General features: G+C 57.2%; 1 protein-coding gene across 1 annotated transcript; it reads left to right on the top strand.

Moving 5' to 3' along the window:
* Positions 1 to 5583: 5583 nt before the first annotated feature.
* Positions 5584 to 14360, top strand: Tbx2 (T-box transcription factor 2). The gene is made up of 7 exons (XM_038326858.1): positions 5584 to 5978; positions 7052 to 7319; positions 8188 to 8334; positions 9425 to 9501; positions 9599 to 9762; positions 10213 to 10853; positions 12953 to 14360. The coding sequence occupies exons 1-7, from the start codon at positions 5584 to 5586 to the stop codon at positions 13403 to 13405; spliced, it is 2145 nt and encodes a 714-aa protein (XP_038182786.1). The 3' UTR covers positions 13406 to 14360.
* The last annotated feature ends 2226 nt before the right edge of the window (positions 14361 to 16586 follow it).

Genomic DNA, 16586 nt, shown 5'->3' with positions numbered 1-16586 from the left:
CAGCGGCTGCCTTTGGAGTTCAGGTTATCTGAAAGGCCCTGGGCCTGGCCTCCAGCTAATTGGGAAGGTTAGGGACCCAGCCACAGCCTGTAATCAGCTGAAGGTGAGAGCGGGACAGGCAGGAGACCTGACTGCCACTAACCCCAGAGCAGCCAGCTTCTTATCCTCGACAGATAACATCCAAAACAACCTCCACCTCCCCACTGCAACCCCCCCCCCACCTCAAGATAGCATCACTCAGAAGGTCATCAGAACAGGAATCTAATTGTGGCTGGGCCAGGTGACCTTGAGGAAGGCAAGTGACCTCCCCATTCTCATGGCAATGCCTACCCATTGGGCTCCCTCTCTCCATCTGACTGAAGAAAAGTATCTTCGTGGTCTGCAAAGAGGCTGCTGGGAACTGGAATGGGAACTCAAAAGGCAGGAGGGCACTGTCTGCGAGGGATTCAGTAAAAGGCCCAGTGGTCCAAGGGCAAAATCACACACAAGCACAGACGTCAGGGCCAGCTCTGCCAGGGGCGTGCAGAAGCCAGGCCAGACAGCCACAAGACTGCAACTGAGGATAATTTCTCAGTGCTCGCTTCTGATTTTTACAAATCACAAACTGTAAACCGGGAGATGTCACCCACCCTCCTTTTGCGATGACAGGCCTGAGCCCCAAGAAGGGCAGGTCCTCTTGCAAGGTCATGGATTCACACAGCTAGTCAGCTGACCCCTGTCTGCACCTTGCTGCTCCTTTGCCCTGGCCAGTTCCCATACAGCCACCAGATCCTAGCTGACCTCTCTGCCCAGTGCCCCTCAGACAATCCCAGACCCATCTCACTGACTCCTGGGTCCTAGCTCCTCAAGTTTTCAGCTGCTTCCGGGCTTACCCATCTTTCCCCCACCCCTCCCCACCTCCTCCAGATCTGCTCCTAAAATCCAGAGCCCAGTGGAAGTCTTGGAATGCCAGTGTGGCTTTCCTCGGTGCGCGACAGCAATGCCTTTCCAAGGAGTGGATTTAGGGTCTGAGCGCATGCGTTTTGAGGTTTCAGGGTTCCATCCTAGCTTTTCCACCGGGAGCTGTGACCTTAGGAAGGTTACCTGCAGCTCTAGGCTTCAGGGTTCTCATCTGTCGGAGAGGGACTAGGAAGAACTCAGCAGGGACAGCATGGCTCACGTAAAGGGGACGCTGCCGGTCAGAAAGGCAAAAGGGTGTTCAGAGGCTGCAATCCAGGGAGCTTACTGGTGGGAATAGGACTGCAGGGGCAGAGCAGATTGTAACCGCGCTGTGCCTCAGGTGCCCCAAGGAACCCTCCTCCCTCCTGGTGCAGGCCTAAGCGAAGCGGCCTGTTGAGAGCCCATCGACCAACCACGCCCCGCTGTTGCAGGTGGGCCGGTCCTAGGAGCCCTTCTCAAGCCGGTTCACTCTCCCGAGGTCCCAAACACCCCACAGCTAGGCTCAAGTTCAAGACTCACACCTCAATCTTGCAGCCCTATGTATGCCAAGAGCCACAGTTGCACTCCGTCGAATCAAGGCTCAGGACAGCGAGTATTTAGCAGCTCAGGATTCCTAAAACTCTGGGGAAAGTCGTCCAAAATCGACGAGGACACAACCTAGGTTTCCAACCACGTGATCTCTCAAAAGGCAGGGAGATGTCGTCCCCCGCACCCTAACTCACGGTGCAAAGTGTACCCCGGGCAGAGGCAGCCTAGCCGGGCCTCGTCTTCGCATCAACCTGACAGACAGGGACTGGGCCACACAGTCGGTAACTGTTACAATGCTAGAGCCTGGTGAGGAAGTGGCCCCGCGGCTAGTCCTGGCACCAGACTAGGGCCATACCATGACCAGGAAGAGGGTCAGGCAGCCCACTCTTCCCGTGTCGCCTGCCGCACCCCAGCCTGTTGGCCAGACCCTGCGCTGGGTAATTGGGACGAGAGAGGCGACCGACGAGCTGCGGCTCCAGGGAGACTGCGCGCCTGTCAGCCGCAATTTGTTTAAGTGGACGGGACAGGCTGGGCCGCCGCGGGCTGGGGTCACCGAGGCCGCGGCCCCCAGCCTGGCCAGACCCGGGACCGCGGGGGAGCCCAGCCCCACTGCTTAACCGGGCTAGCTGGCGCCAAGGCTCCGGGAGGCGCGGGTCCGGTGGAGAAGCTGTGGAAGGGAGCACGGATGCGCCTACTGTCTTCCCCGACCACTTTTCCTAAGCATAGGGCCACACTTGTCACCCCAGCTTTGCCCAGACACATTCATTTGCCAAGACGCGCTTAGCGCCCAATTACTGGCACTCACGTTCCCCTCGCCCAACTCTGCTACTGGACCACACATCCTCCATCAGTCCCGCATTCACTCCGTGCGGGCTCAGACAAATCCACTCCGGCTCGTGCATGCAGATACCCACAGGTGTTGTGGACTAATCTTTTTCCGCCTACACACAGGGACCTATGCGATTTTTAGGATCAACTCAGGAGAGAGGTCTTTTCCTTGTCTCTTGATCATGCTCAATTATTACCGGGCCAACGGAACCAACAAAAAAGGGGGGCGGCAGCTATGCCAGATTTGGAACTGCAGCCCCATCCGGGCCAGGCTACCGGTGCTCGATTTGGTTGTTGCGGGAAGCCAAGAGTACGCAAAAGAGGCCTGGGACCCCAAGCCAGCGTCCGCCCGACGCCCCCGCCTAGGACCGCCTGAGAGAGGGAGGGGCGACTGAGCGCGCGTCCCCCACCCGTCTGCGGGTCCCGGCCGCTGCGAAGTGACAGGGGCGGGAGCTTTGTTGTGGAGCCTCGGCCGCCTGGCGCCAGCCGCCCTCGCCTGTGCCCTCCCCCTCCAGCCCCGGGCGGCCCGCGAGGCGCCCCCCGGGGCCTCTTAAAGAGACACGCACACTCTGCCCGGGGGACTCCCCCGGGGGCGCCTGTTCCTGGGAAGGGGGAGGTGGACCCTGGCGGGGGTAGGGCGGAGCTGGAGCTGCGAGCCGCAAGGCGCCGCTCGAGAGGCTGCTTGGGCCGCCCCAGCGCCAGTTTTCGATGATCCAAGGGTATTCTAAGCAGAAGTTTGATTGGGAAGGGTCGATAAAGAATCTTAGAGTGGCTAAAGCAGGTCCTCCGGTTAACTGCCGGATGGTGGGATGGAATCCCAGCCTGCCAGGAAAGCCTGTGACCAGTCGCAGGGCAGATTCAGGTCTCCTGTGATCGCAACCACCGCGTCTTAGCTGCCGGGTTTCTTGGAGTTCGTGGACAAATAATTTAAACCTTCGTGTTTCAAATCTCGAGTTCAAACGGGTAGAACAGCTGCCCTATGCTACCCAGGAAAATATCCAAAATACATACTTCGATGCGTACACAATTCTTTACAAGTACTGAAGTGCCTGTCCGCATATGCACAATTTAACAATTTTATTGCTGAATCGAAAAACTGACCTGGCTATTTTTTGTTCACCTCAGTAACTAACTACCTAAGTATGTTCATACATCTCTCCCGGAAGGGATACATCCTGTTTAAGTTGGAATTTATGCAGTGGATCTCTCCCCGGCTGAGAAGCAATGCGAAGCTAGAATTTAAGGTCCACTATGGGCAGAGAAGAGAATGAGAAGAGCTACCTAGACAAGAGTAAGGAAGGTCTTGAAGGAAAGAAAAACCCTGTGGGGCAGGCGCACACACGGCTATGAAGAATTACAAGCGCCTGGTGTTGGCGCAGAAACATAGGAAAAAGGGTCGTGGAGGCCAAACGACTCCTGCTGGTCTCAGCCCCGCACTGCCGGGGGCTGTTGGCCTTTAAACGCCTTTCTGGGAGGTCAGCTACCGAGGGCCTTGAGTCCTGCTGTACGCAGCGGAGGGCCAAGCTGCCTGGGCTTTTCCATTGATGGATTTAGGTGCCCACCATGCGGACACAGGGCCGGTGCGGCGGAATTCACTTGTAGTGGTTATTTGGGTGGGAGTGTCGACTGTGGCTACTTCATACCCTGCCTTGCCCGCCCCCCACAACAAGCATAAAGGGCCGCGCCCCAACCCTAATTGAGGCAAGTGTATGATCTTTTTACTCTGGGCACACCTGTTTATGGCTCTGTGTACCGAGGGCATCACACTGGGCGCGAAGTACAACACACATACACACACACCACACCCACACCACACCACACCACGCACACGGATACACTGGGCTGTCTCCAGAGAGAAAACGAAGACTGATAGCCGAAGGGGGTGTTCACAAATGCTGGCAGACACCTCGATTCCCACCCGCACTTCTCAGCATTCCTGAACTGGGACTCTTTGAGCTTCCAAAAGACGGAAACAAACTCTAGAGAAGAAAGGTTGCCGGTGCCTAGGAAGAAATGGGCTTGCATCTCCAGTACCGGATGCGACGAAAATTCGTTCTGGAGCATGTGGAGAATCTGAGGTCTAGGATCAACCAGCGCGGTACCTCTTTGGGCTCAGCCGAAGGTGCGCTCACCTACCTGGCCCCAAGGATCCATTTTCCCACTCGCCAGAAAGCTTTAGATTGGGAACCTGACACAGACCTACTTTGGGCTAAGTGCAGGGCCCCCCTGGAACTCCAGGTTCCTCAGTCTGGGGGGTAGACGCAGGTGGGGGGGTCCCCGCATCTCCCCAGAGCAAGGCCGCGTCCCGCTCCCGCCCTTGCAGGCCCCATCAGGGTTCTACCATGGCTCCCCACTCACCGGCTCCGGCTACCTGAGTTCGGCTCCGGGCCCTCGGCCGCCCGAGCCTCCTGACTTGCCCGCCCACCGGCCTCGCTTTCCAGTGCCCGCAGCCTCCCTCCGAAGTGCATGGACCCGGGGCGGTGACCGCGAGTGGGGTGGGAGGCCAGGCTGGGGCGCAGGCCAGAGCCGCCGGGCCTCCCGGCGCGGGAGAGAAAGGGCGCCCCCTCTCCTCTCCGGAACGTGTCAATGCTTTGCACTTGGGGCCGGCACGCGGCTAGGGGTCCTTCCCCCAAGGCCCTGGGACCCGGGCGCCCCCTGCCTCAGGCCGTTTCGGCGGGTCAGGTCGGCCCTCGGCGCTTCCCAGTCCTCGCCCAGGCAGCGGCCCGCGCGGGCGGCGGGGTGGGGGACAGGCCAGGGGGAGGGGTCTCGGGGCCCGCTGGCCCGTCATTGGTTAATATTTTATTCTGTTGACATGTTTTCTTACTGCTGAGGCTTCCGACACCTTCTCCCTGGCCCCCCCTCCCGTCCAGAGCTTGGCCTGAGCTGTCAAAACCCCGCCCCCGGAGACCCACAATTGGTCCAAAAAGCGTAAAATCAGCAATCAAGGGGGGCCTGGCTCGTTAGCGCAGGGGATCCGAGCAGGGCAGGACATGTGAGATAGTCACAGTTTTCCAGAGATCAGGACAAGATCTAACCAGTCGCGCGTGGTCTCCGGCGCCGGAGCCGGCCAGCCCAGCCCAGCCCAGCCCCGCGCAGAGCCCCCTCCGCCCCCGCGCCCAGAGCCCCGAGCCCCTTGAGGTGCGCGGGACGGGGAGCCGGGAGAAGCAGCTGCCGCGCTTGTCGCCGGTGCCGTCAGTCCTCCGCTCGCGCCGCCGCCCGGGCCGGGGGTCCGAGCCGCACGCCCCCGGCCCCGGCCCCGGCTCCCGGGTGCCTGGGCCGGATGTCCCGATGAGAGAGCCGGCGCTGGCAGCCAGCGCCATGGCTTACCACCCATTCCACGCGCCACGGCCCGCCGACTTCCCCATGTCCGCCTTCCTGGCGGCAGCGCAGCCCTCCTTCTTCCCGGCGCTAGCGCTGCCGCCCGGCGCACTGGCCAAGCCTCTGCCCGACCCGGGCCTGGCGGGGGCGGCGGCAGCGGCTGCAGCGGCGGCAGCGGCCGCCGAGGCGGGGCTGCACGTCTCGGCACTCGGCCCGCACCCGCCCGCCGCGCATCTACGCTCGCTCAAGAGCCTGGAACCGGAGGACGAGGTGGAGGACGACCCCAAGGTGACGCTGGAGGCCAAGGAGCTGTGGGACCAGTTCCACAAGCTGGGCACCGAGATGGTCATCACCAAGTCTGGGAGGTAGGGTGGCCGGCAGGCCGGCGGGCGGGCGGGCTGGGGGACCGGACAGCACCCACTAGCACCCGGAGCCGGTGCTCTCGGCTCCCCCGCTCTTGCTCTGGCGCCACGCTCCTCTCCACAGACAAACAAGCTGACGTTTTCTCGTTTGGCACCGGAGCGAATTAAAAAGAAAAAGAAAACCAAGCATCCCTCGATTGAAATAAAACGAAAACACGCTCCTAAAGAATAGTTCCAATCCTTCTTAATCTCAAAGCCCCAGTGGCTCGGCCCTAGCGGGTCTCCTTCGCCCCTTCAGGTCTCGCTTTTCTGCCTCCGGGCCGGTCTAGGAGTTCCTAGGAGAAGGAGCCTTCCCCGGATTCTCCGCTACGTTCCTTGGAGTCCATAGTGGGACTAGCATCCCGCCTCATGCTTGCTCCAGACCGACTGCTGGCTTCCCGCAGCCGGTCTTGAGTTGTTGAGCCCGCAGCTAGGCCCTGGAGAGACTCTTGCTTATCCATGGACTCAAGACCAGCTACCTCCTGAGGCCTTAAAGCCAGAAGAAAAAACACAATCCCCAATCCTCCCAACACTTCAGGCTCTGAGAGTCCAGGCCTCAGGTTCACCCTGTTCCCCCGAACTCCAGACGCAGGCAGGATCCCTGATAAGGTTATGTATATCGTTTTCCCAGACAAAGGCCTTGCTAATTTATTTCAATGCGCCCTGTGCGAAGAGAGTGTTTCCCCTGAACGAATTTCAGGGCAATTCAGAAAAACCCAGAGTATTTCTAAAGGGCCTAGTTTCCTTTCCTGGGCTCCGGCCTTAATCCCAGATCAGAGTGGAAGAAAGGTCCGCGGACCTGAGCGCATAGCTCATTCAAGACTTTACAAAACAGGGTCTGGCCAGCAGAAATGAGATGTCTCGGGAGTAACAACCGCAGGTTGGGTCTTCCCAGCAGCAGTAAGAGCGCAGCACAAGCAGAGGTGGTATTGCGAACATAGATGGGGCAATCAGGCAGGGGTATTCTGTCATCAGGACGGTAAAGGGGTAAAGAAGAGCCGGGTCCCAATAGCATGTTCCCCTTCCCTCCCTCCGAGGCGGATGTTCCCCCCCTTCAAGGTGCGAGTCAGCGGCCTGGACAAGAAGGCCAAGTACATCCTGCTGATGGACATTGTGGCTGCTGATGACTGCCGCTATAAATTTCACAACTCACGGTGGATGGTGGCTGGCAAGGCCGACCCGGAGATGCCCAAGCGCATGTACATTCATCCGGACAGTCCCGCCACGGGGGAGCAGTGGATGGCCAAGCCTGTGGCTTTCCACAAGCTGAAGCTCACCAATAACATTTCCGACAAGCATGGCTTTGTGAGTTCGAGGAGAGTGGGAAGGTGTTGAGAACCTGGGTTTGCTCACTGCACTTGAGTGGGTAGAGGGAGGCTACAGAATTTCTAGGACCCCTAGAGTGACCTTGTCTGGGGCACTGGGCCACTGGGGAAGAGCATGTGGACAGTTGATGGGAAGTTCCAGGCTGTTCTCAATCTCAGTTCCTTCTGTCCGGGTTTTGAGAGCCCCTCAAGACCAAGGCAGGTGCTACCGTCAATAGGTCAAGCAGTGCCTGCCCTGTGGAGGTCACTCTGCTGTGGGACGGGAGATGCTGAGCTTGGAAAAGGACAAGACTTACTCCTGTAGCTAACCCTCACCTAAGGCTAGAGAATCCAGAAATTAAGCCCGCTCTCTTCAGGCCTTTTTGGAGACCGTTCCCTCCAGCAAGGCAGATGATGTCCATTCAAGAGACAGTCTGAGGAACTCTCTATTTCTGCTTGATCCCAGTCAATGGTGGGGGTTCACTGGGCAAGGGGGGTTCTATTGCACTGTAGGCAGTCCATGAGCCTCCCCCCCCCCCACTTCTCTTTCCTTAGTATTTCAGGAGTTTACCAAGATCAGGGAAAGTGAAGTCAAATCACAGAGTTGGGTTTTGTTTGTTTGTGTTTTGTTTCATTTCTATTTTCAACTGGGGAGTGTAATAGAGAGAGAATAACTGAAAAGGAAAGCATAAGGAAAGTAGAAAAAGAAGTGCAGGTGAAAAAATGAGAGAGAGAGAGAGAGAAAGAGAGAGAGAGAGAGAGAGAGAGAGAGAGAGAGAGAGAGAGAGAGCAAGCTGTCAATCTCTAGTAATAGAAAGGTTTAGGACAGGGGGTAGGGAGCCACTGGCTGAACCTCACGCTCTTCACAGACCATCCTGAACTCCATGCACAAGTACCAGCCGCGCTTCCACATCGTCCGAGCCAATGATATCTTGAAGCTCCCCTACAGCACCTTCCGCACCTACGTCTTCCCAGAGACTGACTTCATCGCTGTCACTGCCTACCAGAATGACAAGGTGTGCTGGGCGGGAAGTGAACTTGGCCCCTACATCCATCTACATCCCCAAACATGTACAGGCTCCAAACCTCCATTCAAACACACCCAATAGCAGGGGCCTCGCAAAGAGCCTGAAGAACCCGCCACCCACTCAGATTTGCAAGAGCAGCACCCACATAAATCCCCTGGGCTCCCTCTCATACCCACACAGACACACATACTCCCCTGAGGCACTCAAACAGCTGGGCCAGAGCTGGAGTGGAGATGTTTACTTAGCAATTAGTAGAGACTCGGGCTCCCGCTGACATTTTTACATTTTATTCGTTCATTTCTTGGCTCACGACTGGGAACCTAAATGAAAAGAGGGCGCCTGGGGCAATCTGCCCAAATTCTACAGATGCTAGGAATGCAGGGTCCAATTTTGACTCTCCAAGAGAGCCAAAGAGTGGGACAGGTGGCACAGCTCTGGTGAGCTCCTCTAAGCCACTTGTCTGGGTCTATCCAGACCCCAGGTCCTGGGAGAAAACCTAAGACAATTCTCCTTCAGGTGAAAAGGCTTTCTCCACTTGTCCGCGCCTTCGTTGATCATAGTGGATTAAATGAGAGGATCCCAGTGTCTTTGCTTGTGTCTTTGTAAACCAGGGGTCTGCCTAGTCTCCAATGGAGTGCCTTAGCTATATATGGAAGCCAGTGAATTCGTTGGATTCTATAGGCACTTGTTTATTTATTTTTATCTTTTGTAAAATTGCCCTTCTGGGCCTGTGAGTGCAGTGATTTGCCTTTGCCTGGACCTGCGGGCTTGGGTGTGCGGGCACTGTGTTCAGGTGCGGAATAGTTTAACCTGAGTGACTACTGGAGCCTGTTTGTTTGCTTGGGCCTGTGTGTGCGTGTTGAGGGATTATTTTTTGAATAAGAAAGAAACCCTGTCACTTTCCTAGAAGCTTGCCTGCCGGCCTTATCTCCCGGCTTCCTATCCCTGGTGGGTGGCACGACCCCACCCCCTACCTCCGGCTCTCTATTCCGTGGTCCGTAGTCGCTGACCTCAGGGTGCTCCCGGCCAGGCTAGAAGAGCCAGGTCTTGACTTTGTGCCGCTTCCTCGGTCCCACAGATTACACAGCTGAAGATCGACAACAACCCGTTTGCCAAGGGCTTCCGGGACACCGGGAACGGCCGTCGAGAGAAAAGGTAAGGGATCAGCGGGTGGCCTGTGACGTGTACCGCCGGCCACAGGAAGCCATGAGGGGTGCATTGGTGGCTGACATCTCCCTCTGCTCTCACCCAGGAAGCAGCTAACGCTGCCGACTCTCCGCTTGTATGAGGAACACTGCAAGCCAGAGCGTGACGGCGCGGAGTCCGATGCCTCGTCCTGCGACCCTCCGCCTGCGCGTGAACCACCGCCCTCCCCCAGCGCAGCGCCCAGTCCCCTGCGTCTGCACCGGACTCGAAGTAAGCGACTCGGTTGGTCCGAGTCTGGAAAGTAGGAGTTGGAAGTGTCCCCTTAGGGTGCCCCTTAAAATCGACCTTTTTGTTCAGCGCTCGGCTAATCTTAAAGACCTGGATAAAAGTGATCGGGATGTGGCTAGAATTTCCAGTATGGTCCTCCCATTTAAGGATTGTCCCTGGCAGCCAGGACATTTGGTAGGCTTTGGAGTTGGATCTCCCGTGGGATGTGTGGTTAGAAATGAGGTTTTCTTCTCAGGGCTGGTTTTCTTCCAGTGTAAGAATGGGGTCTTGGATTTATGTGACCTGCAGCTGCCCCTAGAAGCTCTCCCAATTTGACCTTCCCAACAGCTGGTCTGTCTAAAGTGTCAACGACCCGGCCCATGTTCCCCGGGACAGGGCGCCGTGTCCGTCTCCGACTGTGCCCTGTAACCCGTGCTCCCTCTCTCCCCGCAGTCGAGGAAAAGCCATGCTCAGCCGACAGCGACGCTGAGCTGGAGCGACCAGGCGAGGAGCGCGCCGCAGCGCCCCTGGGCCGCAGCCCTACGCGGGACGCCAGCCCCGCTGCTCGCTTGACCGAACCCGAACGCCCCCGGGAGCGGCGCAGCCCGGAGAGAGGCAGCAAGGAAACAACGGAGGGCAGTGGGGACGGCCCATTTGGTCTGCGGAGCCTGGAGAAGGAACGCGCCGAGGCCCGGAGAAAAGACGAGGGGCGAAAGGACGCGGGCGAGGGCAAGGAGCCTAGCCTGGCGCCGTTGGTGGTGCAGACAGACAGTGCGTCCCCACTGGGTGCGGGCCACCTGCCCGGCCTGGCTTTCTCCAGCCACCTGCACGGGCAGCAGTTCTTTGGGCCACTGGGAGCTGGCCAGCCTCTTTTCCTGCACCCAGGACAATTCGCTATGGGCCCCGGAGCCTTCTCCGCCATGGGCATGGGTCATCTGCTAGCCTCGGTGGCAGGAGGCGGCGGCAATAGCGGAGGCGGGGGACCTGGAACCGCGGCGGGGCTGGACGCAGGCGGGCTGGGTCCCGCAGCCAGCGCAGCAAGCACCGCGGCGCCCTTCCCGTTCCACCTCTCCCAGCACATGCTGGCATCTCAGGTAAGGCTTGTGATCTGCCGGCAGCAGAAGGAGGGAGGCGCAGCTTGGTGGTGACAGACCGGCAGAGAGCTTGAGAGATACTGTAGGCACTCATTCTCCTAGAGACCTAATCCGGTCTACAGGAAAGCCATCTAGGTTCTGAGAGGTTAAAATGGACCGCTTGCCTATGATCTAACCCGGACATTACTTCTGAACCCTGTGTGACCTTAGGAAAGTCCCTGGTCCTCTCTGGTCCTATTTCCTTCTCTAACCCCAGCAAAGGGTGAGAGAACACCCCACAACACTTTTCTGACTGACCAGTTTGGATTGCTCTTGGGTTTTATGGGGTTCGTTTTTCTGGCCCTAGGAAACTTTTGAGAAGGAAATCCTTCACCTCATGACTGGCTCTAAAAGGCTCTGTAGGCTGGGCGAACGAAGAAGGGAATTTTGCATTATTTTCTGGACAGTTGACTTCCAAAGTGACTCACATCACAGCTATCCCTGGCCCCTTTGGGGTCCTCTAGGAAGTGTCTGCCCTGACAAGTAACTGGCTTGGTCTTTGCCCTATTCTGAGGCCCCCAACTCTCCAGCCACTTCCAGAGAAGGGGGCTTAGTTCCCCCACCGCCTCCTACTGAAATTCTGAGTTCCCAGGGGAGAGTTGACGAAAATGTGGTCAGCGGCACAATAAGGAGATCGGATGCAGAGCGGCCTCTTTCCTTACTCGGTTGGAATATTCCCTGTGGAAAGATTTGGAATCTCTTCATTCAGTTTCTCTCCTCTGAGGTTTCTGGCAAATTGAACCCTTGAGATCTTATCTCCGGGGAAGGAAAATAGGAGTTTAGATTTTTGAGAATGTGGCTTTTGGTTCAGAAGCGAGTATGTGTAAAGCCGGGGCTGGGGCTCTGAAATGAGTTTTGAACAGAGCTTATCATCACCAGGGTGTATGCAGTGTCTGGGGCACCCGAACCACTGTGACTCAGTTGATCTGTACCCCCTGGCTTTCTGTGGATCTGAACGTCCCCTCCCCAGACAAACTCTGGTGATTATGGGAATTACAGTCAACACAGGAAAGTCAGGGTTTCTGGACACAGCCTGGTCAGTAGGTGCAAATCCAGGGAGGGCATACTCCTGAGCTATGAGAAATCAATTGATACATTAGGGGATAAGGCTGTAGCTGTGTGTCAGGTGAAACCAAATCTTGGGAAATTCGAAGCTTCCTCGTCTCCTTCCAACCCTGCAGTGCCAGATCTGAAGTGTACAGTGGGGGCTTGCTCTTGCATTCCTCCAGGCTAAACTGCGGCTTGGTTTCTTCCTGTTTGAACCAGGACTGGCGCTTTCTCCAGTACTGTCAGCCTCCAATCCAGTACTGCTTTCTCTAGTACTGTCAGCCTCCAATCACCTGCTCCATAGGCACACACTCTGGGGCAGAAGCCATTATCTCAAAGGTCAGATAATCTCAAATCGGGGGGCCTCATGAGCTGAGTGCCCTGGTTGTCCAGGACTTCCTGGCTGCTGGGCTCTCCACCAGCAAAGACTTTGGATTCTGTCCTCAGCTGCCACAGAAGTGCCACCAGTTCTTTGTCAAACATTCAAGCCAGTTTATAAACTGATTAGCGCTTGCATACAGTTCCTGGCTGAGGCAGGAGACCCTTGGGCAGGCGAGCAGGCAAGAGATGTGAGCATCCTGCTTCTCAAGCCTGTGTTCCTGCAACTTGGAAGGTGCAGACAGAAGCCATGGAGGAACCACTGTTCTAGATGGTCAGGACCTTATATGACAGCACCAGCTGCCTGCTAGCCACCTGACCTTATGCCTTTCCTATGTCTTCCCTCCAGCTAGGCCTTTGCCCATATCAGTTCAGCCAGCCGATGCTTATTCTCTTACCCCTATTATACCAGCCAGTTCAGACAGAGCAGGGTAACTCCAAGCCTTTGCATCTCATCCTAGGCGATGGACTCGCTGGGTTTGACCCTGGCACAGGGCTCATCTCTACCTGTGAGCCCGTGGTTTTATAGTTATGTGACTTCTGGTTCGAGTAGGGCAAAGTGTATCAAATTGTAGATTTAGGGCTACCACCCTTCCGACAGATGTCTAACCCTTGTTTCCTTCTGTTTCTTCCAGGGAATCCCAATGCCCACTTTCGGAGGCCTCTTCCCCTACCCCTACACTTACATGGCAGCAGCGGCCGCCGCCGCCTCGGCTTTACCCGCCACCAGCGCTGCAGCTGCTGCCGCGGCCGCCGCAGGTTCCCTATCACGCAGCCCATTCCTGAGCAGTGCCCGGCCTCGCCTGCGCTTCAGCCCTTACCAGATCCCGGTCACCATCCCACCTAGCACTAGTCTCCTTACCACCGGGCTGGCTGCGGAGGGCTCCAAGGCTGCGGGCGGAAGTAGCCGTGAGCCTAGCCCACTGCCTGAGCTGGCTCTCCGAAAAGTGGGGGGCCCATCCCGTGGGGCCCTATCGCCCAGCGGCTCAGCCAAAGAGGCGGCCAGTGAACTGCAGAGCATCCAGAGACTGGTGAGTGGGTTGGAGAGCCAGCGAGCCCTCTCCCCAGGCCGGGAGTCGCCCAAGTGAGGGGGCTCCTTGGCTGCTGCGCTGCCACACGGGCCTCTCAGGCTGGGCTGCCTGCCTCGGCTGCCTGGGACGTGTACGGCACAGAATGGGTATTTATTTAAATAAAGAAGCAAAATCGGGCTTCAGCAGTCAGAATAGAGCCTCGTGTGGCAGGTCGGGGATCTGGGCCGCTTCCCTGGGACCTCAAGGAGGAACCAGTCTACCTGCAACACAGTCGCACTTGGAGCCACTGGATTTGATTCAGATCTGCTTGAGAGTCAACTATGGGAGTACCTCCTTCTTTCAACATATGGGGGTGGAGATGGTCTCCTTTAGAGTCCAACGTCCCTTCAGAAGCAGAATGTGCATAGGGCAAAGGTGTTCGCTTTAGACAGTATCCCACTGTCCCTGGCCTTGGGCCCGGACGCCGTGAGAAACTGGGGTGGAGGATGCTGGAGCCAGAGCAGCCTGAAGTCAGTGTAGACTTGAGCTAGGAGTCCTGTCCATTTGGTCATCCCTCCTCCACCTAACCGGAGACAGGCGCCACTCCTACTCCTCCTGCTCCTGGTCAGCGGAGGAAGTTGCACTTCGGCTTTGAGTCCCCAGGGGGCAAAAGATATTTATGAAATAAATGGTAATTTGTGTAAATAAGCTTTAAGGTTCACAGAAGATGCAAATTCGTATTAATTTATTCAAAGGTGTACATTACTGTGTACATATATTTAGAGATTAACTCATAGCATTTAATTTTTTTTTCATTTTACATGAGCATCTATATTGTACAGGGCCCCAGGATCCTTGGCTGATGGGGAAGGGGGAGGCACCGAACCCCAGGGAAGGCCCACCCCATGGGCCTCTCAGCCTCTGCGCCCCGGCTTTGCCCGCCCGGCCCACGGGCCCCACCTCAGGTTTTCACTTTTTGCTCCAGAGAAAGAATGAAGCGAGTAAATAATAAAACGCTACCATGCGAAGTGAACTGCGCTGTGCGCTCTGTGGGCCGAGCGGGGCTGGGGCTCTGTGGGCGCAGAAGAAGGGACTAAGGCGGGTAAAAAAGCCTGGGCGTCCCTATCTGCCGGGCAGCTGCACCTCGGCCACGGTGGCGGCACGACTGGGGAGGCATGCAGGCCTGCGAGGCTTCGAGGCGCCGGCGCCCGGCACAGGCTGGGCCTGGAGGCGCCGCTCAGCCTCGCAGTCCCCCGCGACCCAGGCCCGCAGCCCGTGCTCCCTCTGCTGGCCACTAGCTGTGTGTCCGCAGCTCCGCTACTCCCAAAACCTGATCGCTAGAGCCAAGCCAAGCGCAGAAGAGCCGCCTGGTCTCTGACTTCTAGGACAAATTCATCATCACCTCTTTTCAACGTTTTCTGGGTGCATGGTCTGGGAAGTGGGTGCTTCCCTTTTCACTTTCTCCTTTCGAGTGTGTGTTGGGGTGACTGTGTTCCTTTAATACCACGGCCCCCAGAATTCCGTCCCATCACTCTGCCTTCTGGAATTTTTCTGTGTTTGGGCTGCTGAATAGAGTGCAAAATCTGGCCTAAAAATTCCTCGACTAACTCCCGGGATGTGAGTATGGTGGTCAGTAAGCTGTTCCCTTCCCTGCCTCAGGCTGGTTGGTGACTTTCAGGGGGTCGCATTGTGTCTCACCAGTTTCACTGGGCTAGTACTTCCCGAGACCCGCTCCATCAAGGACAGCTAGCTACTCCCATCCATTTCCCTCCAGAGGGCCGAAGCCTTCCCTTCTCAATATCACCAAACTGGCAGGTGCCTTCAGTCCTTAACCTACGTGGTCGGGGTGACTGGCAAGCAGTTAGTTACTCCTTCAACATGCCCCTGGGGTTGTGGTCGTTGAACACCCCACTTCTTTTAAATCCAGGGGCACTGACCAAGGAGGTTGGCTCTTTAGGCTCTGAGCACCCCTGGGGCTTGTATGGTCTCCAACTAGCCCAGGGATATTAGGGTAAAAATGCAGGTGGCACTGAAAATTCCAGGGCATCAGATTTTCAGGACTCCTTCCTGGGATGACACACTTATCTAACCCTTCCTGGGAGAAGGCTGCCCCCAAACTATGCTGAATTCCATGGGCTGAGGGAAGGAGAGCTGGGCAGTGTTTGGGTTGAGAGGTAGAAGATCATACCAACCCTAGGTGGGTTATGGCTTCCCTGTCTCTAATCTACTTGGACTGACCCCGCAGTGTGGTCCACGAACCAAGCAGGAACAGGAAAGCCCCCTCCCCTAGTTCAAGTAGCATCTCTCCTTAGCTCTGCCTTTATTCGAGGTCGCTCTGGGTTGAAACGTCCGGAAAATTCACAGAGCAAGGCATGCACTGGCTTCTTGCGGCCTCTCACTTTTAACCCGGAAAGAAGCCTGGGTGGGAGTTAGCTGTGGGGCCCCCGCGGCCTGCGGACACCAGGGGGCACCACCTGCGGTGGTGGACGTGGTCACAGCAGAACAGCCACGGGAGAGGGTCTGTCTTGGAAGGCGGGCTGCAGCAGCCTGGTTGCTGTTGTAGTCTAGCGGCTGCTGCAGCAGTTCGGGTCGGGCACTACTTCAGATCCTGGAGCGCAGTTTGGAGAGTCCTCCCGCCCCCTTGCTTTCGCCCTTACACGCCCCCCTCCCGGAGTTGCCCACCCGGTGCTCCGCTGGGGCCCAGCTGCTTCAAGGCCAAGTGCAGCATGGGGATCCTGCAGCCGACGAGCTGGGCCTTGTCCTAGACAAAGGCCAGGCCCCTCCCAGGCCCAATTAAGCTACCAGCCTTCCCAGCCTTCCAGCCTTCATTGTCTCTGGGGTCGCCAATTAGCTCAGGCGCCCGTGTACCCGCTGCTCCGGTGCCCCACGGCCTTCTTAACCCTTCAGGACCGGCTACCAGAGGCCTTGGATGGCAAACCCGTCTGCAGAGGGGCGTGTGTGAATGAAGCGGTTCGAGGGGCCGTTGAGGCCTATTCGTGGGTGACCTACCGTGTCGCCTAGACTCTCTATGGGGAGTGTGTGGTCTGGCAGAATTGTGCGCTGGTTTAGGACTGACTGTGATTCACGGGAGAACTGGGAGATTCAGAATTCGGGGGCTCGATGAGACCCCTAGCGGCTCAACTGCATGAATCCCGAGACCTAGGACACGGCATTTCCCTCGCGGTTAATCCGAGGCTTCCGGACCGTCGAGCTTTTCCTTCCCTCCCAACTTCCCGGCTGCGACCGACTGCTTCAGAGC

Source organism: Arvicola amphibius, chromosome 4 (assembly GCF_903992535.2).
Source record: "Arvicola amphibius chromosome 4, mArvAmp1.2, whole genome shotgun sequence".
In the NCBI taxonomy this organism is placed as follows: Eukaryota; Metazoa; Chordata; class Mammalia; order Rodentia; family Cricetidae; genus Arvicola; species Arvicola amphibius.
Note: the sequence above shows the minus strand (reverse complement) of the source record. Positions and strands in the feature narration are given on the sequence as shown.

Coding starts and splice junctions, on each gene's coding strand:
- Tbx2 (XM_038326858.1), top strand. CDS start 5,584: ATGAGAGAGCCGGCGCTGGCAGCCAGCGCCATGGCTTACCACCCATTC. Junction 5,979..7,051: donor GTCATCACCAAGTCTGGGAG/GTAGGGTGGCCG, acceptor CCTCCCTCCGAG/GCGGATGTTCCCCCCCTTCA. Junction 8,335..9,424: donor CTGCCTACCAGAATGACAAG/GTGTGCTGGGCG, acceptor TCGGTCCCACAG/ATTACACAGCTGAAGATCGA.